This window comes from Vespa velutina, chromosome 14 (assembly GCF_912470025.1).
Source record: "Vespa velutina chromosome 14, iVesVel2.1, whole genome shotgun sequence".
Lineage (NCBI taxonomy): Eukaryota > Metazoa > Arthropoda > Insecta > Hymenoptera > Vespidae > Vespa > Vespa velutina.
The window spans coordinates 4,851,865-4,879,459 of NC_062201.1; the positions used below are offsets into that span (position 1 = coordinate 4,851,865).

The 27,595-nt window shown below is 36.9% G+C and overlaps 2 protein-coding genes across 4 annotated transcripts; one reads left to right on the top strand and one right to left on the bottom strand.

Annotated features, from left to right (window-relative positions):
* The first annotated feature begins 397 nt into the window (after nt 1-397).
* On the top strand, nt 398-24,955 carry LOC124954100 (BMP and activin membrane-bound inhibitor homolog). Of its 2 annotated transcripts, none has more exons than XM_047506491.1 (4): nt 398-548; nt 1,618-1,764; nt 23,150-23,422; nt 23,831-24,955. In XM_047506491.1, exons 2-4 carry the CDS (start codon nt 1,626-1,628, stop codon nt 24,082-24,084), a joined length of 666 nt encoding a protein of 221 aa, XP_047362447.1. In that variant the 5' UTR covers nt 398-548; nt 1,618-1,625; the 3' UTR covers nt 24,085-24,955. The 2 variants fall into 2 exon arrangements, with proteins under 2 accessions (XP_047362447.1, XP_047362446.1); XM_047506490.1 differs by having other exon boundaries at nt 422-548; nt 784-1,764.
* LOC124954094 (mRNA-decapping enzyme 1A) lies at nt 24,944-27,536 on the bottom strand. Of its 2 annotated transcripts, XM_047506469.1 has the most exons (5): nt 27,432-27,536; nt 27,141-27,361; nt 26,502-26,949; nt 25,935-26,417; nt 24,944-25,826 (listed from the first exon to the last, which is right to left on the bottom strand). In XM_047506469.1, exons 2-5 carry the CDS (start codon nt 27,347-27,349, stop codon nt 25,590-25,592), a joined length of 1,377 nt encoding a protein of 458 aa, XP_047362425.1. In that variant the 5' UTR covers nt 27,350-27,361; nt 27,432-27,536; the 3' UTR covers nt 24,944-25,589. The 2 variants fall into 2 exon arrangements, with proteins under 2 accessions (XP_047362425.1, XP_047362424.1); XM_047506468.1 differs by having other exon boundaries at nt 27,141-27,522.
* Between the last annotated feature and the right edge of the window lie 59 nt (nt 27,537-27,595).

Here is a 27,595-nt window from a genome sequence, read left to right on the forward strand (position 1 = left end):
ATTATTAACTCGTTAATCAAATGCAAATAAAAAGAAAAAAATATCTTCGAAGGATTAAGTGAGGCTCGCGTGCGTGTTAGACCGAACAAAGGTAAAAAGAAAGGCACAGCTGATGACGACGGCGACGACGATGATGATGATGATGATGATGATGATGATGATGATGATAATGATGATGATGATGCTGCTGGCACGAGAGTCCATGGATTTGCGAGATGACGGAGGATCCGATGCAGGAAAGACGGCAATGAGTGCGACGGGTGCACGCACACGCGTGCAATACACTGGCGTCATTGCCTCGGGGCTCAGGCGCCACTCTTTTCCCTCTCTCCCTCTTCCTCCCCTCTCACTCTCTAGTATTCCTACACTTCCCGTCGTATGAAAAGAGAAGGAGAAACTTTACTTCGCCAGAGCCCCGTCGACGATACGCGAGTGTACAGTACGAGAGGTGAACGTTGATCTAGTTGTTTATTTACTCACTTTTCTATGATATGTGTGTATACACTTATATAGAGAGTGATCGATTAACTATTATCATTTTAAATATCGTAAGTATCCTGAATTATGAAATAAGTAAATTTGCATCGTTCGATATGAAAAATTTTCTAATCTTCTCTCTAGTTTTTCCTTTTTTCTCATGTTCAATTTTGTACTGAACTTATTGATAACAGTTATCAAATATATATACACGCACACACACACATGTATATATATATATATATATATACATGTATACATATGTGTTCTCAAATAGTTTGGAAAAAAATATTGACATCGATTTAGTATAATGTACAAGGAGAACGACGGCGACGACGAGGACGACGAGGACGACGACGACGACGACGACGACGACGACGACGACGACGACGACGACGACGACGACGACGACGACGATAGACGAGATACACAGACACAAGGGAACGAAGAAGAAGCACTATATCGCAAAGCAAGAGGCGGACTCGCTCTCGCTTTAAAAACTAAGCAACGAACGTTCTTCTTTGGCAGAACGGCTGGTGCTTGTGTGCGCGAGAGAGGCAGGCAAGCAGGCAGGCCGGCTGCGTTTACTCGCTTCGAGCCGACCGACGGCGGCGGCATTCGCTTTTCGAACAGCAAAGTCGAAAGGGAAGAGAGGGAGACTCGTCAGTCGGCCGTCGAAGCGCGCCGAGTTCGGACGTGAAATCTGTTCTTCCTGAACGTCTTCGTAACGCATCTCTCTCTCTTCCCCCCTCTCTTTCTCTCTATCTTTCTCTTTTTCTCTTCTTGATTTTATTTTACAAATCATTGTACTTTTACATTTACTGCTTTCTTTATTTCTTCGTCACCCAACTCGTCGACATTAAATCGACGACGTCAGTGATAAAACTTGATCGTTATTACAAAACTCTTTATCGCTTCTTTCCCTTAGAATCCAATCAAATTGAAGAAATTCCACGTGGTTCGGATAAGAATAACCAATCAAAATTATCATCATCATCATCATCATCATCATTTTCTTTCTTTTTCTTTTTAATCTTCTTCCCGATTCGAATCTTTTCCTTTTCATTTCTTTCGCTATCATTATCTCTTTTTGTTTCCTTCTAATCATTATTATAATTATTGTGATTCTTCGTATCAAAGTGCCAATCATGTTGTCCTGGGACTTTTTAACTATCGCCATGATAACGAGCATCATCTTGGCTTACACCAATGGAACCTCCATAGATTTCGATTCTACCGATTATGATGCGCTTTCCGAAAATGAAGGAAAATCGTCGGACGATAAAGGTAAGCTGTCTATTATGATATTAGTTTTATATATATATATATATATATATGTATATATTTACGATTCTTACGACAGTTTTATATATAAAAGCTGTTCACGTAACTTTATAAGCAGTTAGATTACGACAGTCAACAGTGTAACACTCTCAAGAGAGATTTACAATTTCTGGAACAATAAAAAGGATGGAGGATGTATGTATTGTTTTCTCTATCGTTCTCTCTCTCTCTCTCTCTTTCTCTCTTTCATCGACGTAAAGTACTTAGGATTCATTGTGAAATTATACGACGTCTTTGTATATCGGTCTTCTCTCTCCAAGAGTTGAATGGATAATATTATGTTTGTTTTTAGTAAAAATTTTTAGGAAAAATGGGATATATAAATCTTTCAAAACAATTGTGCGTATATAATCCTTTTGATATAGATAATCCTGATCTGAATAGTTTTCAATTTGATTTAAATAATTTTAATATGCATTATGTATTTTGTATTGTGTGAAAACACTGTTATGGGAAAGTCAACGGCATTACTCATCCCGAGGCCCCCTTAAAGCTTTCGTTGTATCGTCCAATGAGATTTGTTTATTCTGGTATCTTTGGGCGCACGTGCGACCCTAAGCGCGTGTTCTCTGCATCATGGTATATACGTGCACGTGAAAGATGAAAAGTTTCCAACTAATTATGATTTCAATAACTTAATAAGTAAGATGACGATACAGATTTTAGTTTCATTAAAACTGAACTGACAAAATTCGTAATTATAAAATAAAAATAATGTTTTCTACGATGTACAAGATTATCTCTGCGAATGATCAAAATCAAGAAATCGATATTAGAAATGAATTGAATCGAATGTTCATAGAATCCTTATTTTTCGTAAATTAAGATTTTTTTTTTTCTGAGACATCTTACACGTATAATATACTCTAAAAAGATTGGAAAACAAGCTCGATCGAAAAGGAGGCGAGACTAGATGGGCGCGTCCTACCTCTTCTCCTCGTCGCCTTTATGGCTTGAATTTACAAGGAGAACTTTGGCTCTTTACTGATATTCGATTGCCAAGATATAAATAGGCGCTCCTCGATGTTAATGCAAAAGGGTGGAAAACTTTTGCGGATAACGTTTCCCCGTAATACAACCGAATCGAAATATCCACGAGATCGACCATAACATTTTTTCAAACTATTTGATTTTGTTTTGCCGTACTTGCCAAAAGTATTCCCGCACTTATTTTAAAAATGAATTCAAAGAGTTTAATCTCGGGAATATTGACAAAATTGCGGTTTATTATAGGGATAATTAAAAATTGAAAGAGTTTTGATTTTTTAACACGTCCTACGATTTATAATATACACATATATATATATATATGTATGTATGTATGTATGTATGTATGTATATAGAGTGTAACATGAGTTTAAAAAGCTATTGGTAAATTTGCCAAATAGTACTTTATACGTAAACAAGAAATGCGAACACATTTTACATATTCTCGTCGAAGCGAACAATAATAATTGTTGGAACGGCTGGTCTACTCGGCGCCGAGAATCAAACAATCCAGGTTATTTTTTGCTATCTGATACTATGCTGTTATTTTTTCAAAGAACAACGTATTAGTATGTGTGTGTGTGTGTGTGTGTGTGTGTGTGCGGGGATGAGAGAGAGAAAATGAGGGGAAAAAATTATACGCTTGGAATAATTAATTCTTTCCCATGACTAATTAAAGCGCACATTATTTCGAGTGATTTGAATTTTTTTTTTTTTTTCTTTTTTTTTTCTTATATGATCGAGCACCGAAAGAGATTTTTTTTCTCAAATTAAGAGAGAAAGAGAGAGAGAGAGAGAGAGAGAGGGAATCTGACAATAAAATCGTTTACTCGAACGTTTAGCAAAACATTTGCGAGAGATCTCTCGTCGTCTATCCGTGGGATGAACGATCGATGGATGGATTTACGTTTCCACCGAAGTGGCGCCCGCGATACTCCGTATAAATACGTTTCGAGATAGAAAGAGGACAGATAAGAAGAGGACGAGAAAGAAGAAGAGAGATCGTAAAGGATACAGCTGCTTCAAAAAGTACTCGAACGCCGTTCTTAAGCGTCCAACTTATGTTTTTAATCGCACAAAGCTCCGTTGCGTTCAAATAATAATAAAACGTAGAAAAATAATCAAGTTGTTTAATTAACAAACGCAAATTGTCATTGAATTTTACTATTACTACTATTAACGAGTACGTTTACGCGTAAGATATCGGAATGAGAAGGAAAAAAGAGGAAAAGGATCAAAGGGAGAAAAGAAAGTAGAAAAGGAAGAAGAAGAAGAGAAGGGGAAACGGAAGTAATAGTAAATATTTAAATTTGACGAGTTCTCACGATAGTAAGTTTTAGGAAGAGACGTTGTAAACTATGCATGTCGGGCGCCAGCTAGGCGCGTGAATACCAGAGTACATAATATAATATACGTATACGTTTGTATTACGTTTGACGCGTGCACACACGAGACTTATGTGTGTTATGTTAGATATGCATATTCGAGAAAGACGAAAACATTTTCTGTGCATTGTACTTGAAAAAACATGTATGTCCTCTCTCTCTCTCTTTCCCTGTGTGTATAAGTATGCATGTGCACGTAGCCAAACGAGTCTCCTCTTTATGTTCGACTAACATCGCATCCGTAAATGCAACGTAATGCAATTCGTGTGTTTGTGTGCGCGTGCACATCACCAGAACGATTTCACTCGAGCAACAGAGTTTCTCGGAGCCAAGACCAAGCTAGCTAGCTAGCTAGCTAGCTCGTTCTCGGATCCTGACTTTTTATTAGAAAATGTATCTCTCTCTCCCTCTCTCTCTCTCTCTCTCTCTCTCGAACCCCTTATCGCTGCTTATCCAAACGACTCGGTTCTACGCTCGTGATCGACGCCTTTCCGGGAATTACGAGTGGGTGCGATCGGTTCTCCTATGGCATGGCTTATGCTTCGAGGGAATGTACAAATTCAAATTAACAGTCGACGTGATATCAATGAATACATAGAGGAAGGATTGAATAAACAAATATTCATTTTAAACTTCATCTATATAATTTTGATTGTGTAATTTCGATAAATCCGAAATGTCAAATTTCGAATGATAGAATATTTTTATATTATTCGACGTCAGAAATGATAGAATTATATTATTACTTAAAAATGATGATAGGAAACTTGGTAGATCCTTTCAGGTGTTCCAACAGTTTCGAATAATGCGAGTTCATTCAAGTTAACGTGCGCATCCACGCACGTATATACTTTTAAGAGTCGCGCGACACATGGCGCACGCAACGCCGGCGTCTCACGTATACGTCTCCTCTACGTATACATCGCACAGGATATATTTCGCTGTTAAAAGAGCAGCTGGAAACTTACGTAGCCAGTAACGCACACACACACACACACACACACAGAGAGAGGCGCATGCGTGTACTGCCGACCGCCGGCTGCTATACTCCTGTTCGCGCGACAAGGAGAGTAGTCTAGACTCGTACGCACACGCGTACACACCTACGTGGCGACGGCGCTAGTGGAATATACACGCACACATCCATACACCGGTGGCGCCTGTCGGCCACACGAGTGTTCACGGGTGCGTGACGAGTTGCGGCTCTTTGTCCGTGTGTCCGCGTTACAGTAGCGTGCATAAGTTACAGCCCATAAGACTATTATCTTTCTTTCTTTCTTTCTTTTTTTTTTCCTTTTTTTATCCTTTTTTCTTCATTTTTTACTTTTTCTTATTTTTTTTCCTTTCTTTTCTTTTTTCATTAATTATCTTCCTTTCTTTTATTTTATCTTCCCTTTTAATAGACCATTTTACTCCTTTATGCTCTGTGAATAATTAATTGATCATTTTATAATTACTTGGAATGATATTGACTGTCATGGTAAACAAAAACAATTACATTTATTCGCTAATTACCATTAGTCTCTAGATAATATTTTATTCTAATTAATTTACGTTATATACGTACGCGTCGCATTATGATACCACCAGAGAAAGCGAAAAAGAGAAATAGATCAACGGTGATCAGGCGTATATACATATAGTTTTCTGATACGCACAAAGGACACCTAATAGATGATATTTTTGTACACAAAATAATGTCAGTAGAAGGACGTTCTTGTTCTTCTTCGTCTTCTCTTAAATAGACGCGTCGCAATTAAGGAACAACGAGCCGTACATGGCTCGTATCGCGTTTAATGATTCTCCACTTTGATTCGGATTAGAGATTACGATGCTCGTTAACGGCTTCGTCGTTCTAAACACTCTAGCGTACGGTAAAAGTACGCTAATTGAAATAAAAAATATTCATCGTTTTTACTGTAAAAATGATTTAAACGAATACTAACGTGATTAGCTCATTTTATCCGAACGATAAAGTCATTTAAATTATTTTTATTTTAATTATCCTTCTTGGTAAGAAATATCTAGATAAAAAGCTCCATTTATACGATCACGCAGATACGTACATATGTATGTACATCTCTATGACGTTCGAGACTGAGTTCGATTAGAATTCTTAATTACAGAAAAGTTATAAAGTCACGGAGTCTATGGTTAAGAACTTGGTTCGTTATGTGCGTTTTCATCTAAAAAAAAAATAATACGTAAGATCTTTCCATATAATAATATAATGATCTGATCTGACTCTATAATCATAGATTTTCTATAATAAGCGTGAAAAAGTTCCTTTAATAAGTGCACGAAATGGCATTCTATCGTATCGACTTATAAAGTTATCAATGTATAATTAAGGAAGGCAATCGATATTTTTCTATATATATATATGTATATATATATATATATATATATATACACATATAATATTTATAAGATCCCTACTCAAAATCGTCATTAATTTATTTCTAACTCGAAATAATTTCTGAACAATATGCATAGTGCGTAGTAGTATTAGTTATTAATGACCATCTAATATACCGTATAATATCCTGGTATACGGAAGTAACAACCAACAGAGGATTGTCGCATATCACATAACGTCGTTGCACTTTCACACGCGTGTATGTATGTGCTGAGCTGTAACAACACGAATGGTGGCTCTACTAGGTAAAAGTTCACTAGCTTTTCATCGTTTCGTTTCGAGAAGTCCGTTCCGTTCTTTCGAGAGTTACCAGTTATAAGTGCCGCTGTTGAACCCGATCATTAACCCTTCGACCTCAAGTACTTTTCTAGAAATTATGTCATTTCGTTTTTGCCTTCCAGTAAATAGAATAGATAATTCTAATTTTTGTTTTAATTTTTTCCCCAATGCCGCACTATTTTAATACAATTTTTGCATTCCAAATGAATGGAAATATTATTCGAAATATGTAATCCGATATATTACGAAAGCAATTCATTTTATCGCGAGGGAAAGCGTATTAACATTTAATTGTATATTATTTCTAGATAGAGATACTATTTCAAGTATAGATAGTAAGTTTTCTTTTTTTATTTTATTTCGTTTTTTCTTTTTTCTTTTCTTCCTTTTTTTTTTCTTTTTTCGTACGTACAAACAGTTTATAATCTAGCGAGCAATGATTGCGAAGGAAAACAATGGCTCGTTTCGTCGATCGAAGTTAATAATCAATGGAGCTTTCCCTTCCATTCGCAATATCATTTCCATTTAGAATTGTGCAAAAGTCCGAGCACGCTCGACGTGCCGAGCCCAAAGGCGCGCTTTTAACGACGCGATTACGCGCCACGGAAGATGTCGACTACTAAGCGAAGTTTCTTCATACCTTTACGATTGCGATCACGTAGATGTCAATCGTTTCCTTCGTTTCACGATGTCTGTGCCTCTACCATTTAACTATCCGAGAGAGCTTTGCCATGTCGTTTCTTTAAACGTTCGTAAATCATTCGGAATTACTATGATCTTACTTCTTTTTCTATTTCTATCCTTCTATCCTTTTCTTTTCTCTCTCTCTCTCTCTCTCTCTCTCTCTCTCTCTCTCTCTCTCCCTTTCTTTTTCTTTTTAAAGGAAAAAACGAAATCCACGTTGTAATCCTACTTTAAAGTAAATATAAAGAACTTGGATTTTTCTAACATGGTAGAGATTCGAATGACGATTATGTAAGTAGGTGACTAATGTAAAATAGTTATATAGTATTTATAAAACTAATGATTGGCTAATAGTAAAAGATAAGATGCACAAACATTTACATTTATGTATAAGAATATATAATTATAACTGAAATTTATTTTATATTATCAATCAATCGTCGTGTCTTCCTAAAAAAATTCTCGAGCTTAAAAGATAAGTATAATAATTTATATCATACATATACATATATACATACATACATATATATATATATATATATATATATATGTATATATATGTATATCGTGAATCTTAAACAGGCTACAACACTATGGATTAATAATACTTTCGATTTACAATTGCAATGGCAAAAGAAAACTAGCTTTATCATTATTTTTTCTTAGTTGCGGTCAGTTCCTAGGAATAATTATCTTGAAGATAGTTAATACGATTTTATGTCTAATCATTAATATACACCGAGCGCCTGACCTTTACCATTATTATTGAAAAAGGTATTGTAAAGAATATAAATGAATATAAATGAATATAAATGAAATAGAAATCGCATCGTATTATAATAAAATGCATATGTTAACCTCTCGATAAGAAAGTTAGACATTATTATCATTAATTCAACTGTGATATCGGCATTAATTATTAAAAATACGAGCTGATTTTGCATAAGTCGCCGTATAATTTTGACCTGACAGTATTTCTTTTCTCTCTCTCTCTCTCCCTCTCTCTCTGTCTCTGTCTCTGTCTCTTTAATCACTTTTATTAATATTCAGACGATCATAAAGTCGAATGACGATGCATCGAAGATCGTCTTTCTAGGAGTAAAAGATAGAAATAAAAATAGAGAAAACATCGAATGGTTTTCCCGTGGCTACTTTTCAAAGGCCACCGACATATTTTCACGAGAGCGAGACAAATATAACCACGCGGCTCTCCTTAAAACGCATTGCCCGTCGTATCGAACTCGTTGTAATTCCGTGCATCGAGCAGCTTGCTCCAACAATACGGTGGCCGAATGGACACGTAGATAGACTGGCGTGCATATCTCGTCGCGTCGTTGTGGTATGACCGTTAACGCTTCATCTCCACTCTCTAACGTGTCTCCTTTCTAATGTTTATTTATAAGTCGAAGATAAAAAGTCGTTCGATCGATCGATCGATCGATCGATCTTAATTTATTAAAACAAACAAAACAAAACAAAAAGATGAAAAGACGGAAAGAAAGAAAAGATTTCGTTTCCATGTCCAAGTAACATTCTTCCTTTGATTAGTAATGAATACGCATTTTTGCGAATATTATCTCGACGATGTTATTAAAAGTTAACACTTCTTATCTTCAACATATGAGAACTTTATTATACAATTCCTCGATAGATAATGACAAAATGAGAGATCTTTATCAAGGCATCGATCGATCGAGCACCATCGTGTGATTAATTAGTCCCTTTCCAGTTAACACGTGTTAACGAAATTAATATGCTACGCTCGTGACTCCGCTCAGCAGCAGTAAGCAGGGGCGCTAACGCAAACTCGACGCGACGATATGTCGCGTGTATGTACAAGCTTCTTAGATCGTCGTTTCGTCGATCTAAAGTTAACTGCCCGAGTGAGAATTTCATTTTCCTGGCTCGGTGACAGCTTCTCCTTCCACCTTTCTCTCTCTCTCTCTCTCTCTCTCTCTCTCTCTCTCTCTCTCTCTCGTCATCATGATCATCTTCTTTCTTTTTTGTTCTAACCATCGGACGTACTCAAACGATGCTTCAACACTGTTTAACGGCCTAGGCAGAATTAACATTTCAAGGTCGTTTAACGAGATCCGCCAAAAGAAGGGCGGTTTCAACGCGACGATTTTTTATTCCAAAGAAGAAGCCAATCGATTTGCATTAACTCGAAGATGTTCGAACGCGAACGGCGAGCAAGTTGAAATGCGTGAATGTAATTTTAGATGTTTCAACGTGGAATTTGTGTCGCGAAATCTTGAAATCCTTTCCATTCTTCCTATCCTATGTTTTCTCTCGTCAAGCTCATATGCTTACCTATATTAAGTGAAAATATAATAAATATAAGATAAATATTCACGTGGAAATTTTCTTTCGAGGAAAGATCCAACAGGAAGAGAGAGAAGGAATTTCTTTTTTTTCTTTGTTCGATCTACAATTTCTCTTGGACTCTTACCCTCTTTTTTAACAGATAAATTCACTGACCGATATACGTACATACGTCAGATTCTTGTTTCTCGAGAATTTACGGAAATTTCCATCACGAATGTTGAGCTAAAAAATTCGATCGATAATAACGAGTAATTCAGCATTTTATTATCGCTAAAGGCGAATCGATTTTATAAAAATATTTCAATAATTCGTTCTTTTTATCTTTTGATCATATTCGTCGTCATTGTAATACTTTACATGAATTTCTCTCTCTCTCTCTCTCTCTCTCTCTCTCTCTCTTTAATCCAACCAACATAAGTACTTCTTCTTCTTCTTCTTCTTCTTCTTCTTCTTCTTCTTCTTCTTCTCAATTCATATCGTTCGCACGGAATACTTTATCGTAGGAGCAAGCACACATATGGAATTAACGACGTCAATGGCGCCAAGGGGGTGGCGGTCTAAGACTTCTTTCATCGATAATGCATGACACGTACCTCATATATGATCCTCTCGGACCATGCAAAATATCGCAATACAATTCTCGGCAAGCATTACCGTCATTATTTCCAATGGCTTAAAACGAGACAATAATGGCAGATAATTTTTGCGCAACATCTTTTATTATGAAAAAAATTGCTTATATGAAAAATGAAATATTCTTTTATAGATAATTTTTATGCGCCAACTTTGACGTCAACGTAGAAGAGACATAAAGAGAGCCATAAGAAAACATGTCCGCATAAGAATATACTGTTTTTTATTATCCCATCATCTCTCCCCCCTTCTCTCCAATTTTTATTTATCATCATCGATTATCGATCGTAGATCATCGAAAGGCCTCTGATTTTCGTCGAGAGATCATTACTCCAACGAGAGGCGTGTTAACCGTACTATATTCCGGACTGGCACTTAACTCGCGCGTTATGTTAATGACAATGCTTCGTATGCGACATGTTGCAGCGCACAGGCACGCATGCACGCACGCGAGCGCTGCGGTATGCATGTATGCATACGCGTGAGCCAAGATGCGTCGAATTCAAATGAACTGGCTCCCGCGAACGTGGTTTCTTCTATCTATTCCTCCTCCCCTTCCCCATCCCCCCCCCTCTCCTCTTCCTACTCCTCCTCATCCTCCTCCGCTTCGTTCGCGTTTCATCTCTTTTACACTTTTGCGAATCATCTTACCATTATTTGTTTATCGTCATTGAGAAGATTTTTTCGATTTTACTTGATGATACCATGTCATTCTCTCTATTTTCTTTTTTTTTTTTTTTTCCTTCTTTTATATCCTTCTCTCTACAAGGAATAAAAATTCATAGGAATTAGAATGATTTTTAATTGGACCGATCATAGATCGGTCTACCTAGTGATTTCTTAGTTTTGATTTCATTCGAAATATGATGCAATAGATGTGCCAAAATTGTTTTAATAACTAAATAATTAATAAGTCGATCGAATGATTTCTTTTTCGATTAATTATCACTTCTTTCAAAATTGTCCTATATGTAAAATAGAAGAATTATTGCGAAATAATTTGTATAATGCTTAGGATGATAGAAAAAGATTTCTCGCGATCATTAATTAAGTTTTCTCCGTTGCAAGATCCGATGCATTAGCTGGAATCGATGAGAAAATGTTTCACGATGATAGAGCAATGCAAATGTCTGCTTAACGTTACTGCAACAATCGGACAGAGATCTCACACTTACTGTGGGATCGTGACACCAATCGGGATCACGTTTTAGCAGTGTAGTTTCCAATAATGGCTACGATCACTACTGGATCGATTGACCGGACTTTCAAGCTTCCTCGTTAGGTATTACTCATTTTTCTTGTAGGTACTACAGAGTCTCCCATTCAGATAAGCGAAGTTCTCCCTCTCTCCTTCTCTCTATCACTTTTTCTCTCTTTCATTCTATACTAAGGGAAAGGAACGCTTAAGGGAATCACCTTCACCTTCTTTCGCAGCATGATTCACTTGTCTATTAATATCGATGCTATGAAATGTCAAGCTACGTAATGAATTATGTTACGAAATGAGTTATGATTATTAACAAAGAATATTTCAAAGATCATTTCTTTTGTTTCATTTTTTTTCTATTGTCAGAAATTGAAATCATTCAAGATATAGACCGTTTATCTACGCGAAATACAAAAATATTCGATAATCTTGCAACACTTAATTTTCAAATTACGCCACGATTTCCAAGTACGCATTAACTTGTTTTTATATATGCATTTCACTACTGACATCGTGATAATTATGGAGAACGAATATACGCTACTGTATAATCTATGAAAAATTTATAAGACGGCTTTCCTTTCATATCTCATATGGAAAGCCACATCAATTACGTCGCAACCTAAACGTTAAACAGTGCATTCCTTTTGTTTTCTTTTTCTTTTTTTTTCTTTTCCTTTTTTTTCTTTTCTTTTTTTTTTCATGCTCTTCGGTAAAATTTACTTATGCTAATGATCTTTATTTCTAATGGAGCCGTCCAAGAATCACGAAAAGTGAAAGCAAAGAATATTTATTTCTCGAAACATTCGCAGAAGAGCTAATTTATGAACGTTTCTTCGGAATAAATTCTTAAAAGTCACTATGTGTGGTCGAAAAATTAATTTATATTTGTACGACGATCGATCGATTCATATACACACATACACACGCACACACACACACACACACACCCTATATGCATACCTACGTATCCATTACTCAGAGATATCAGGATGAAATGACTTAATCATTGACAGCTTAGCGATTAAGTATTGCTAAGGTTTCGCTCAGCGAGCAATAATTAGCGATGCTTAATGTAACTTTTCCACATCCTCTATGAGTTAGTCATCGTGAGTTTTCTATTAATAAAAGACGCCACGCTCCATTCGTAGAATCGATTATATTTTCACGAAACAGTTTCTATAAATAAGTTCACTTCTAGCTCGATTAGCGACAGATCGATCTCTCAAGAATTAATCCCATAGATCGCATTAACTTTAAAAATGTTCGTTTGGAAATTTTATAAAAATCTTTTTCTTTGAAAATTCCAACATAAAATATATACGTAGATTGAAGTAAAATTTTCTATAACTTGCTCGTTCGCATAATGTATCGATTTAACGACGGCTGATATAGTTTACGTATCTCTTTCACGGTGTAGATTAAATATACAAATTTTTCATCGTAATCCACACGATTCAGAATCGAACTTGAGTAAACGGATCGATCGACGACATTCCTCTTCTTCGTCGTTGATTGAATGTAAATCGAGCTTTGGAATTTAGCACATTCGCTGAGACATATTTTTAGAGCGAGAAGTGCTGAGATATTCAATTCACCGAGGCATAAAAGTAGGCTACGTTAGGGATCGCGTTACTATTATGCAGGTCGTATCGTTATCTCGAAGCGGGCATTGTTTTATTATGTAACGTGGTAAACATCCAGCGTGAAAAACAATCGGCGACCTTTTCATAGAGAGCACAATAATTGATCTTTGCGTTACACACATCGTATTATCTTTTTAATCTTGGCTCACTCTTATGACCCAAGTAATAATCCTTTAATACGTTTATCTTATCCATCTGTATAATATTTATATAACGATATTTACGATATAACAATTTAAGTCATAAAATTATTAAAATCTCCTAGAACGAAAAGCGTGTAGTTAATACGATAGAAGAGTTAATTACTATATCATAAGGATCATTGTCGTATTCGATGTATTAGAATAAATTAATGATAAAAAAGAATTCATTAGAGTAACATGAAATATTTTAAGAATAAGGAAAACGTAGGAAAATGAAAAGAGTGGTGGGGGATACTCTCTCAAATCCTATAATTATTTCTCTCTGAACGTACGATGCGTATGTGCGCGCATTAATAAAGGACACACAAGGATAAATAATGAAAGGCCTCGTCGATCAATATTTTTATCGTCAATGTCGTGATTATTCGTTACGCGCAATCATTGCCAGGTTCGATCGTGCTTCTGTATAAACGTAGGCACGCGTTATTCTATACAAAGAGGAAAGAGAAAAAGAGAGGGGAAACATATTTGTCCTCTCTTCGGGAGATCATATATGTAGGTATATACGCATACGGGTGTGTTTTATTCTAAGCTCGTACGGCTAATCTTGCGCGGTTGGGTGCACGCAAATTGCAATTTGCCTTTTGGTGTCGTAACGCGTTCACCGTTTGTCGCAAATCTTTCTTGTGAGATCAAAAAGGAAAAAGACAGAGAATATGATCTGATTAAAACGTTATTTCTCATGAGCACAAATATGTAATACAAGAGAGATATGTAGATAGAAAAGAAGGAATACATAGAAAAATATGACAAGATAAATTTAAGCGGAGTAAAAAAGCAAGTATATAAATAATGCATGTTCGAATAGAAAAAAATATATTAATGGATCCAAATTTTTCACCTGATGCTGATCTTGTAAAATTAAAATATGCGCTTTGTCTGTCCCCCTTTCTCTATACATTTGAAGAAACACTCGCATCGAAAATAAAGTAAATAAGATGCGATCGTACCTCCAGAGAAAGAGAGAGAGACAAACGCACATGCTCGGAAAGTACGATCGATCCTTTGTATTTAATTAAAATTCCATACTTCACGGTGCATTTCTCAAAGTACCACAGCAACAGCCGTCGGCATCGGTGCCGATATAAAAGCACAGAAAGAGAGAGAGAGAGAGAGAGAGAGAGAGAGTACCCTTGTCTCCTCTCGTGATCTCACAGTTACGTCACTGGAGCCCAGGGCGAGTTACGTTCTTTTTCGGCATCTCCAAGTCCGTTCGGGCGAGCAGTTCGTTTACCTGACATCATCACGTCGCAGGTAGCAAAACTTCGCTGAAGAACTCTTCGACTTGATTTTCTTTTCTTTTCTTTTTTTCTTTTTTTCTTTCTTTTTTACTAAAAATGAACGGCGAATCGTCGTACGATTTGGATCTTGATCGATCGATCTTGGTAGCAATGTCAACCCCATCAATTTCCATTTGGCAAGGTATTATAATAAGAATATGACGTGTCTAATTAATTTCGAATGACTGGTCATTTGCATATAAAAAAGAAAACATACAATATTTGTATTGAACTTTCATAATTAATTCTACGAATTTTAAATGAAGAACGAAGGATGAATACGTACAAGGATGTGCAACGAGGAACGAAAAAGTTTAGTCACGTTACTTTGATCTACCAGCATGCTCGAGTTCATTAGCAAAGTACGTTCGAACCCTTAACCGAAATTATTTCTCATGCCGAAGAAGGTGGATGAGTCGACGATATTTTTTGATCGAATTTCGTCGATCATTTCGAATCCTCTCGTCATAAAGGGACCGCGTATGGTCCGGCAAGGAAGAAGAAGAAGAAGAAGAAAAAATAAACAAAGTCACACGTGTAATTTGCAGCAATTTGGCAATTGCATATAATTGATGAGAATACCTTTTACTTGCCGATGGCGTAGTATACTCGTTCATGCTTGCCGAGTTAAGTAGGGCTAATCATGGGGTTCTGAGAGCTCGGAAACATCAGGAACCTGTCTTCTAGCATCGAAATCTTCAGGACCTCGTGTATTTAGAGAACCGGCTATACATATACCATATTCGGTCGGTGGGTCCCTGTAATATATACCTGAGTCTACGGAAGGTAAGACAGAGAAGAAGAGGGAGAGAGAGAGAGAGAGAGAGAGAGAGAGAGAGAGAGAGGGAAAGAGCAAAAGGGCCCAAAAAGGACCCACCTACTTCCCAGAAAGAATGGCCCAAGATACCTATTGTTCTTGCTAATTGCCACCCCGCATAGTCGACCCGCCCTCCTTTACTCTCTTCCTCTCCTCTTTCGTCTACCCTACAATCCTTAATAGCCGGGTGCTCGTAGTTGATAGTTACAGGTCCCAACGCAAATACAGCTTTCGGATTGTGCGTCCCTTTGTGAAAGGAAAATTAGCCGAAACGCAGAAGTACGATCTTTCGTCGAGATATTTTCATGTTCTTCTCAGGTATACCTGTGCTAAGTTTAACTCTCGAGTAATTTCTCTTACAAGAATTTGTTTTTCGTAAAAGAAATACGACATTTTTCAAAATTTCCATGAAGAATTTGAAGGTCGAAGACAACTCTTTTAAGCCATCCATTCGGAACGATCAAGAAATTCCATAAGGATATACGTGAAATAAATATTGTAATAATAAATATGAATTCTTTTAAACGGACAACAATGGAATCGAAGAGATTTTTCAAGAAATTGAAAGTAACAAAGCGAGTTTATAATTTTTCTTCGAATAATGAAACAATTTGACGGCCGAGTACCTAGAAATAAATCGGACTTCTCGATAGCCGATGTTTCGTATCTGTAAAGTTAGATTTATAATCGAATTACTCAACGTAATATAGGAGTGGCACCGTAAAAGCGGTTTCCTTTTATTATACAGCGTACGTATAGCGCACTTGACAATATCGATAAATTTTCATGGTTTTTCTCGCGTCAACGCTCTCACCATTCGATGAATAGTTGGAGCAAAATGAAAAATAATCTTTGCTAGAGACAACTGGCTTAAAAAATTCGTAAAAGAAAAATTTAAGGCCAACATCGTATTTAACGGTCAACGCGTTGCTGCTTCAACGCGGAATATAAATGTCCTTGCAGATTTGCCGCTAGATAAATCATTTTTTCCGTCAAGCGTTGAACGCTTGCTTGCTGGCGGAGATCTTGCGCTTTCGAAGAACTTTCCTAAAAATACGTACACACGTATAGATAGAAACTCGCTTTGGCATCGTGCGAAATATTTTACAATATTGTCGCCTTGCGTTTCGCAATCTTTAAGAGTTAAGGGATCGTTCCGTTGTCTTTGCCAACGCCTTCGATCATTTTCCCTTTTTCTTTCGAAGTTATGTCAGACTTTTAAATACATTTCTTTTATTATTCCTAATCAAAACTCAACTCAAATGAAGAAGAAGAGAAGGAACGCGGAGGAAATATCCACGTGACTTCTCTGAGATAAATCGCGTGAGAAAGGAAGATGGATTCGCCTCGAGTGGATTGATTTCTCTCGTGTCAGTGTAAATAAAAGAACCTAATCGGCCCTTTTCTTCAACTCCATCTCTCTTTCCCTGCCGTCGATGGAATCCAGTCGAGGGCACAAAATTTCAACGGAGTCCAAACAGAAAGAACAAAACCTTTATTGAAGACGAACCACTGAGCAAAGACCGGCTTTCGGTCATCCAAGAAAAAAAAAAAAAAAAAAAAAAAAAAAAAAAAAGACGAAGAATCGAAAGCAACCGAGACATTATACGTACGTGGGCGCACTTGTCGTCCAGGACCATCTCCTTTACTTTGCATTCGCGTTATATTTATCCAAAGAGGATCGAAAAATTTTTCGACTACTTTATTCATCGATATATCTTTTAACTTGACGTTAAACGTTAGAAGAAAAAAAACAAAAAAGGAGAAAAAATCATTTAGTTAAAACGAGTTAAAGAGTATCGTGCACGTGAAATAACTATAAACATAACTATCGCCATATTTACTATTTTATCTACTTCATTACGTTAAGAAAATGAATATGTCGATTATAGTCCATGAAATTAATTTCACAATCCACTAACGAGTCTCGATCACGCAATACGAAAAACGCTATGAAGAGGTTTCACGGTCATAAAGAATGTATGTTTATAAATTCGTTGGTTTCAGTTTGTTTTAAGATAATCACGTATAAATCATCGTTTAATTAAAGGTTTATTCTTCGACTCACCCAAACGTCATTCTTGAAAATAATGTTATGCGTGTTATTACGGAATATCGTTTACCAACGCGGAGACATTTTATCGTTCAAAAGACCTTATGGTTGGATTCTACTGTTCAACTATACATACCTCTTAATAACTCTATTCTTTTTCTTTTCTCTTCTCCTTTCTTTTCTTTTTTTCTTTAAGAAGCTTCAGAATATCCGTAGGTACGATAAAACTTTGGTAGGCCTCCTGCGGAGCTTACAAAAGGCAGGAACAGCAGCAAGACAGACCTCTCTGATTTTTAAGAGGACTCATCCATTCCTTTCTCAAATTCGTGGGCTACCCAGTTCTCCTTTTACTACCGATCATTATTTTTCGTGACTACTTTGGTTCGGCTTGTCTGCTCCTGCTGCTCATTTTATTCACGATTTGTAGCGTAGAACAGACGAGAGTACAAAATTATATCGCGCACTTTCGTGTTACCCTTCGAGTATATTAAATGGAATTGATCGTTTCTTCTCTCTTTTCTTTTTTCTTTTTTCTTTTTTCTTTTTATCTCTCTCTCTCCCTCTCGCACTGTCTCGTTGTAGTGGATTATTAATTCCACGTTGCCGTTGTCCCTTCTTATTCGCAATCATTATTCTCGAGACTACTCGCTACAATCTTGCCGATGTGATCGGTACCTTACGAACGTGTACCTTCATTTTATACGATCTCAATATTATAATATTCGTATAGTAGATTGAGAGACAGATGGACGATCGTTAACTATACGGGATAAGTCACATAATTTATTTCAAATCTCTATCTCGTCATTTTATTTACCATACGAAATGTCTCTTTATATAGATCACTTTAATAATAATGATTTATTTATTTATTTAATCATGTAAAGAGTACATTTTGACTTGGATTAACACATTTTTAGAGTCTTTCAATCTCTTTGTCTTTAGTATCATGTAATAACCATCAATCCTTTCTTCGAGTAACTTTTTATCGATCAGACAATCAACGCAGCTAACTTTTTTTATTCTCGACGGCGAGCTTAGCAATTCCAACGACTTTCCGGAACCTCGACACTCCTTTCTTTACCCTGACATATCCCCCCTTCCCCCGTATGATTTATTTTAGCGGCTACTCTGTTACGATAACCATCCAAAGCACATTAGAAATGCATACTCATCCTCTCTTAATCATTCTCCTCTCGATTTTGACTGTTTTCTTTTCACAGGTATATTTTCTTTTTTCTTTTTTTCTTTTTGTTCTTTGTCTTTAAGAAAAAGGATTCTTTAAATAACTTTACGCAATATTATTATTAGATTATTTCTTTACAATTACTATTGTTAATATTTATTATATTTTTATATACGCACACACACACACATATATATGTATATGACATTAGTTTCCTGTCATTTATGTATTTTATGCACTTGCAGCCATCGTTCCCTCGAACTTTTCTTTTAAAGTTATTCACCGTCCTGCATCGTAAGGCTTTCGTTCTTGCGTGCAGGTACGTCGAACAGGTGTCTCGCGAACCAACGATCGTAATCACACGATTCGTGTCTGCACTTTTTTTACTTTCTCTCGATAACGCCTTCTGTCTATAAACGTCATACTATTAATCAAGCGAATTCAATTCTCTCTCTCTCTCTCATACATAAGCATATATATATATATATATATATATATGTATATACTTATGTCTACACGTATGAAATTAATTTTTATTTCTGTGAAATATGAACAAGTTGAGAAAATGTTCGTATTAACGTAATTTCTCTTGATTCAACTTTGTTGCACTATCATCTTGAAGAATTCTCAGGGGACATGGACGAGTCTTTTATTAATCCGATTCATTATTCGTCTCGGTTGCTGCAGCTCGTTGAATTCGACTCGTATATACTTTTCCAAGAAAATGCTGGCTATGTCGTACGGTACTGGCCAAGTGCCAAGTTGTTTTAATAAACGAGAAAAATTGACAGAAAGGGAGGAAGAGAGAGAGAGAGAGAGTAAAAAAGAGGGATAAAAAGGAAGATCGCATATACGTTCGTACAATTAAAACGATCGGATCGGATCGAGCTCGGCGTCTCTTCGCTCGTTTCCAAGAGATCGTATCTTTGGCGACGATCGAACAAAGACCCATTGCGCGTGACGGAAGCGAAGAGGAATGAGAACCCTGAAAAAGAACCCTTAATTCTTTCTTTCTCTGTTTCTCTCTCTCTCTCTCTCTCTCTCTCTCTCCTTCTCTTTCTCTCTGTTTGTATCAGTATATACGCAGAAACATTCGCGAAGTAATCTCTGTATCTCACTTTTTCTCTTTCTTTCCATCTATCGTATCTCTCGCCCCTAATGAACTAATTAAGAAAACAAGATACAAAGCTCCTGAACCACGTCCACTCTCGACTCAAACGAAAATAATTCGACTTCGATATAAAGAGAAAAAAAAAATCGCTTCTTTCTTTCATTGAAATATCACGTTGTCTTTATTATAATAACGATCGCAAACGTCGAAATAAATAATGAGTAAATAATCTCATTAAAAAGTAATATTTTACGATGCAAATGGGACAAAGAACAGATTGCACGTCTCGACGATGATCATCTTAGATTCTAAACAAAAGTTATACAGTGTGAAATCATTTCTAACGTTATTATCTTTCTTATAAAACGTATGTATGAGAAATTACGCAATCACGTGAATTTACGAAACGTCTTATGTAGATACGCTTATTTATGGGAGTTCAAAGAGAGAGAGTAAGAGAGGGAGAGAGAGAGAGAGAGAGAGAGATATGTGGAGAGAAAGGAAGAGAGAGCCTTGTATCCTCAGGCATATAGCGAGGAAGAGAGAGAGAGAGAGAGAGAGACTCATTAGTTTTATCGTTCCCGATGCTCGTTCCTTCGTCCGGCCTCTGCCAGAGTTGCGAGTATTACATATCGCGCGTACGTACACATACATATGTAGCAAAAGATACATGCATACGTACACACGCATATCGTACGTAGGTCGTCGCTCTTCTAATTGCATGTACAACGGAGCTCGTTCAAATCGAGTTCCCGTCCTCCAGGCTCTTTCTCTCGCTCTCAAACTCTCCCGCGTAGCTCGCGTTGAGTTCTATGCCGGATCATCGTACCAGTCATAGAATCGAACGCCACAAAGATCATCGACAAAGGCGATAAACTTCATCGACGATTAAAATATTTCACAATTTTCTTTCGTTTTAGACGATGTTCTCAAAAATATTTAAAAAAAAGAAAAAAAAAATTGTACAACCATTCATTAAGATTAAATTCATTCTGACGAACACCATTGCCGTTTACAAGTTCTTTAGGATCAATCGAGAAGAAATTGAAAAGTTTGATCGATCGAACGAACGAATAGATTTAATGTTTGTCGATGCATTATGAAGGGGAATAGAAAGGGTGGGGGTGGGAGGGAAAAGAAAGGGGTGTATAAGAGAGGACAGTTTTACGAGCATAAAACATATGGAAGGAACGTCCCTTGAGCGTATCGAAAGCGTACCGAATTTTTTGCCTCACGTTGATTATTCTCCGCTTCGAATCCTCCATCCTCTCTTCGTCATCCCAAGTCCTCTCTGTTCCTCTCTTCCTAACTTTTTCTCTCTCTCTCTCTCTTTCTCTCTCTTGGTTACGACCATGTCCACGTTTGAAACGTGCGACTCATTATCTCCAGAGGGCGTGTTACGCCGCTGATTTGAATTACACTTCCGAAGAAGCGTCATTAGCAGAAAATACTTTTTCCAAAGAGAAAGGGAGGACGATTTTGTTGGGGCAAGTTGACGTATAAAAATAAATGTTAAATCCCGAAGAAGGAGGTTCTCATGCGACTGCTGGCTATGACTATATTCCAAATCTCGATTCGTCGTTTTTCATCTTTTAGATGTGGAGCGGCCGATTGTGCCGATCCGAAAATATCGACGCAACCTCTTTCCCTTTCGCGTTGACCGCGTGCATTTCTCGCATAATGCGCGTCCGGCTGTTTCAAAGACGCGGAGGCAGGCAAGAAGCATACGAAGGAGAGGATAGAAAAGTAAAGGATAGAATGGAAGAGGATAAAGGAAGAAAGACGGAGAAAGGGTGGGAGAGAGAGAGAGAGAGAGAGAGAGAGAGAAAAGAGAAAAGAGAAAAGGAAGGAGGACAGCTTATCGGGAAATAATTAATATGCCATGGGCGCATAACGAACGGCCCCACGAAGCAGTCTGTTTGTTTTCGGACGGGCCTTCCTCGGGCTTGGACTTGTCGGTCGTATCTCTCTTTTGCTCGGCCCTCTCGACCTCCCGCTGCTAACCCTTTTTTCTTCTTTTTATTTTAAAGACGCGCGCGAGCGCGCGCATATACACGCGCGAAATCCTTCGGGGTCCACATATACAAACACCGAGTATCTTCAGCTCAAAGCCTCTTCTGAGAGAGACTCGTGAGAGCCTCCGAGAGTGAGCATCCGTGGAGAAACAAGCGAGAGGGAGAGAGAGAGAGAGAGAGAGAGAGAGAGAGAGAGAGAGAGAGAGAGTGGGAGTAGGAGAAGGAGGGAGAGAGAGAGAGAGAGAGAGAGAAAGAAAAAGAGAGAAGGAAGGCACGCAACGACGAGACCGCCCCGCATGCCTTTCTCCATATATTCTCTCTACTTTGCTCTTTCTTTTGTGACTCGGCTGTTTTAGCGTTTTTTATTCCACGATGAGCTGGACCACGTCGACGAAGGGGTAGGGAAGAGCGAAGAAGGAACAGGGATAAGAAGGGAACGCTCGAGAGAACGTCTCTTGGCTTATTAGCGATAGAAACTCGTTCGAGAGAGAAAAGTAAACAAGAAAGAAGAGGGAGAAAGAGAGATTATAAAAGTCGTGAAAAAAGATGGCCTTGCGTTATTATCATAATAAATAAAAAGACACTCGTGTGGGTTTAGTCATCGGACGCGGACTGTTCCGCGTCTCCGTGTTTATTTCGCAAGCTCTCCTCCTTCTCATTAACACGCTTCAGAAAGAGAAGGAGAAAGAGAGAAAGGTAGAGGGTACGCGAACGCTTGTATATTTATTTTACGTCGAGCACGCGGTTACCGCGGATGTACCGCGTGTACCGCCTGTTTTTCCTTCGGATCCTTTCCAGATATTCTAACTGATTTACGAATCGAGTCGAGTTAACGAATTGAAAACGTTCTCTACGTGATACGTTGATCGAGAAACACCGAGATGGAAAATTGTCTCTGTTGATCTTATTACCTCTCTTCTTTCGAACCTCTACGAAAGTTACGTTTTTCATTTTGTTAACAACACGTCGTTCATTTATAATTATTCTTTTGCTTTCGAATATTTATACTTTTATATGTGTTAGAACATACACGTTTATTCGTCGTATTATCATAAATGTATTTCTACATATAAAATAAAAATATTTTATTTACAGAATTATCCGACGCAGGCGAGGTTCGTTGTTATTGTAATCAACCAGATTGTGTGCCACAAGGATATATGTGTCGCGGTAGAGGTTGTTTCACCGAATTACCCTCGAATGTTGGTTCATCCTTATCAAGGACGGAACATAATGCTTACAGCGGTTGTCTCGACAAGAGTTTCAAAGAACAACAATGTCCTACGGGATTCATTTGTTGCGAGCAGGATCTCTGCAATCACGTAGACAGCCCTGCGATGAGAAACAGACTAAACAAGACTCTTCAAGGTTAGTTCGTTCTCTCATTCTGATTATCACATCGCGAAGCCACTTTCTCTCTTACATGTAAAATTTATAGAGATATCAAAGATTCAATTATTTTCTAAAGTTCCACTGTTTGTAGGAATAGAATTGATTATCTAATAGACGATAAATACGAGCTTAAAGAGAAAAGCTGACGTAATAATTTAACAGCTAATCCATTTGGCGTCAAACGTATCGGTTTTGTGACTCATTCGTGATTATATTTAATTTGTTTGCATTTTTAACGTTTACGTTAAAGGTTCAGATGACTTTTATCATTTTTCCCGACATTACTCGCTCGTCTATTCTTTTCTATTTATTCGTTATAAGTAAATACAAATAATAAACTTATGGGATCTTTTTTTCTTGTTTCTTTTTTTTTTTCTTTTTTAGTATTACTGGACGAGCAACGTGCGTACCTAGGACCAGTACAACCAACCGGACACGGAAGTCAGTCGTCGGATAGCTGGTTCAAAACCGCGACGATAGCCGTTCCAATATGTGGCTTAATCGCTCTCTTGGTCTTGGCTAGTCTTGCGATCAGATTGCTTCAGCCAATACCTCTGCAAGGCGACAAACTCGGAGGTCATAGAACGGCAGATAACGGGCCGCCATTACTGGGACCAGCAAAAGTGCCTCTCGTTTAAATAAGAAAATAATTAATGAACTTGCGATCCAAAGACACTTCTTTATAAATCGCGTCCTAGCGAGTAATTAATTAAGACTACATACGTAAGAAGCTAGCGAGCTGTCCTGGCTCTACTTGGCTGTGAATCCTTCGAGGGAAGCGTCTTTTTAATTGTAAATTATGATTGACCCGTTACTCGCGCACTTATCGTCGCATTTTTTATATGAATACGCCGACGGAGGCGATTATTTTATAAAATAGATAAGAGAGAGAGAGAGAGAGAGAGAGAGAGAGAGAGAATGTGTGAGAGAGTGAAAGATATGCAACGTGTAAGTTACATATTGTAACGCACATTTTTAGTAGCGTTAAACGACAACTTGTAAATAGATTTATTTGTATTCTACTTCGCTATTGATTAGCTATCTTTAATATCTTAATAATTATCGTGCAAGAGATATAATGCAAGCTAATACGATCGAGATTATTCTGGAAAGCTCGATTTTTCTCTAAGCAGAAATCAATAACATCGCAATGTACGACGAAAAAGCGATGACGTGTAATGTTACGACTGTGCCTTGTTATGTAAAAGATAGAAAATATGATGTAAAGGAGAAAACAAACGAATGATTGCCGAAAAAAAAAAACAACTACTCCATGAACATACTGGCATTTTTGCAACGTTCGATCGTTGATCGTCCAGCGCGTATTTATCGCACACTTCTAAATGTATTCCATATAAACATTTATATTGTGATAGTATGACTTAATATTATTGTGTAAAGTTATTCGACCTTTATCGCGAGTCTACTTTGTGGTACATACGACTCTCGCGAGGGATAACTCGATATAAAAGAATTTTAGGAAAATATAACGGAAGGTTTTTTTCAATACTGCATCTCTATTTATTTGATCTTTTTTCTTTTTTCTTTTTTTTTCTTTTTTTCTTTTTTCTTCTTTTAGGAATTACATATACATACCACGTCAATACCCGATATATGGGAAGGGTACGTCATTACTCTATAAAACATACATTTGTTTGATCGGCTCAAAAAATCTTCTTATCCTGATTTGAAATTGCAATCATAAAACGCTAGTATAATATAAATGTTTTGGCATCACAGTTTGAAATCGTACAGAATCTCTCATATCCAAGTCCTTCTTTTGTAATAATCACTCATATTTCACGTTTAATTAATCTCCGTTCGCACTTCTAATTCGTTCTGGAGAAGAAAACATTTTAGTTTATAAAAATACTGTTCCAAGGTATATATATTTTCATTTATTCCTGCCTTTTCTCCCGAATTGGGTGATCGGCTATTTTAATGTCAATCGAATTTCAAGCATGACATATTATGTACACATATGTAACTTAGGAATATCAAATTCTCTTGATCATATCGTCAGTCGATAATCACAACCCGCATGATGCGTTTTATTAATCGCTTACAAATTGTAGTTTTCTTTTTTTTTTTTTTTTTTTTTTTTTTTTTTTTTTTTTTTTTTTTTTTTTTTTGTAGTATGTATTTAGAAGACAATTTCGCCGAACGACTTAACGTAAGCTTCGTGAAGTTTGTTGATAAAATCTGGATCACTTCTCAAGAGATAATTAAAAGCTTGAAGCAGCTGATTCCTTGTCAGCGGTTCTAATGGCCTAGCTAATGGTTCCGCAGGACTCGGGGCCGCAAACATTACAGGAGGTATCAATGCAGGTGCTGATCCCGTACCCGATAAAGCTGGAGTCGTGATAATATCTTCTGAAGCCTACGTTGAATAACAGATTTGTATAGATAATTAAATAGAAAAAGTAGAAATAGAGAAATAAAAAAAAAAAAAAGGAAGAAAGAAAAGATAATTGCGAATTATCCTTACTGTGTTGCCTGATACATGAGCAAATAAAGATGCAAGAGGATTTGTATTGCTAGGTGTAATAATATTTGAAGTTTGATGATTGGTTATGTTAGAAGATGTTGTATTTGTTGGTGATTGTATCCTAAGAAATCCAGATGAACCGTTTGTTTCACTAGTGCTTTGGTTTACCGATGGCTGAAGATCTTGAGAAACTGATGCTGACGTAGACATCGCCGTGTCTTGGGAAACAGTTTTGTTCCGTCTTTTAGACCTGCCTAACAAAGTTATACTAGCTACGTTAATCGATGTCGTAGAAGCAGCAGGTGTTTGTGATTGCAATGTCGATGGTTGTGGAGTTATCGATCTCTGTTGTTTTTCGATATGTTCTAATGTATGTGCTGCTGGATGAGACATTAAACGTGCCAATAGTAATGGCTTATTTTCATTTGTCCCTGTATTTATAGCGGTAGGTTGATCACCGGCTTTGAAATGTCCAGTATTTACCTAACCAATAAAATCATATTAACAATTTCATGTCGAATAGTAGTATGACGCTTACTGCGTCAAAATGATCAAATAAATACTAACTTTAGCTTTCGCAAAGAAATCCATTACACTTTGCGAGGTAACATCAGGACCTAATGGAGCCGCAAAAGGTCCAGAATTATTATCCGTCGCAGGGGTATTGGTAGGGGACTTGGTTTCAGATGGTTTAGTACTACCACCTCCGCTATTTGCTCTGTTCGTATTGAAATCCTCTTGAGCTTTACTAAGCATACTAAATATATCCACATTATTCGCATTAGACCCTGCATTCTTTTTATTTTGAATGGAAGGTTTGTTAGCTGCCTTTCGATTTTTTTCTGACTCCATAACGAGTTTATATAACATGGCTGCTATACGTATACACTCTTCTTTGTCGTAAAACCAAATACCATAAATATTACACCGTGAATTTCTATATAATAGAAAAGGTGCTTGTAATTGTAAGTCTAGGCCTTGCGTTACTGGTTCTACTAAATTATTTGTATTCAATCTGTAAAAATAGAGATCGTGTAGGTAAAAAGAAACAACCTATGAATAAATATAAGTAAAGCGTAAAATCCTACATATGCATGTGCATTTACATATACATATAAATATCTATGTACATATATATATATATATATATTATAATATGTAATAAAAAAGAAAAAAAAGAAAAAAAAAAAAACAAAGATTTAATACCTATTCATAATGAGAATACTATTGTACGGTTCGCCGTTCCGAGAGTAAACAAATAAAGCACCCTCGATGTCAGTTTTTTCCCATTCGTTATTATCTCCATTAAAAGTGTACAAAGCTACATGAGTCGCTGTCTCTAGAATATCCTTCACGTAGGGGTCAACGCGTTTCAACGCAGCCACGTTCATTCTCAATTCCGTCAAGTCCGTCATATTGTCGGATAACTTAACACAAAAATTAAAAAATAGAAACTTTTTTATCGAACAATACAAGATTCGACTTTTTCGAACGAACTTTTTACTACAAGTCCGGTATTTTGAAGCAACGCGAGCAGCTGCTTCTTATAAACGCCATAACAGACATTAAGGCTGACGTCGTTGATACATTCGTTAATTCGTAGATATTCTGTAAGATGACGCTGTCATTGGTCTTTCCGTAAGATCATAATGCTTTGCGAT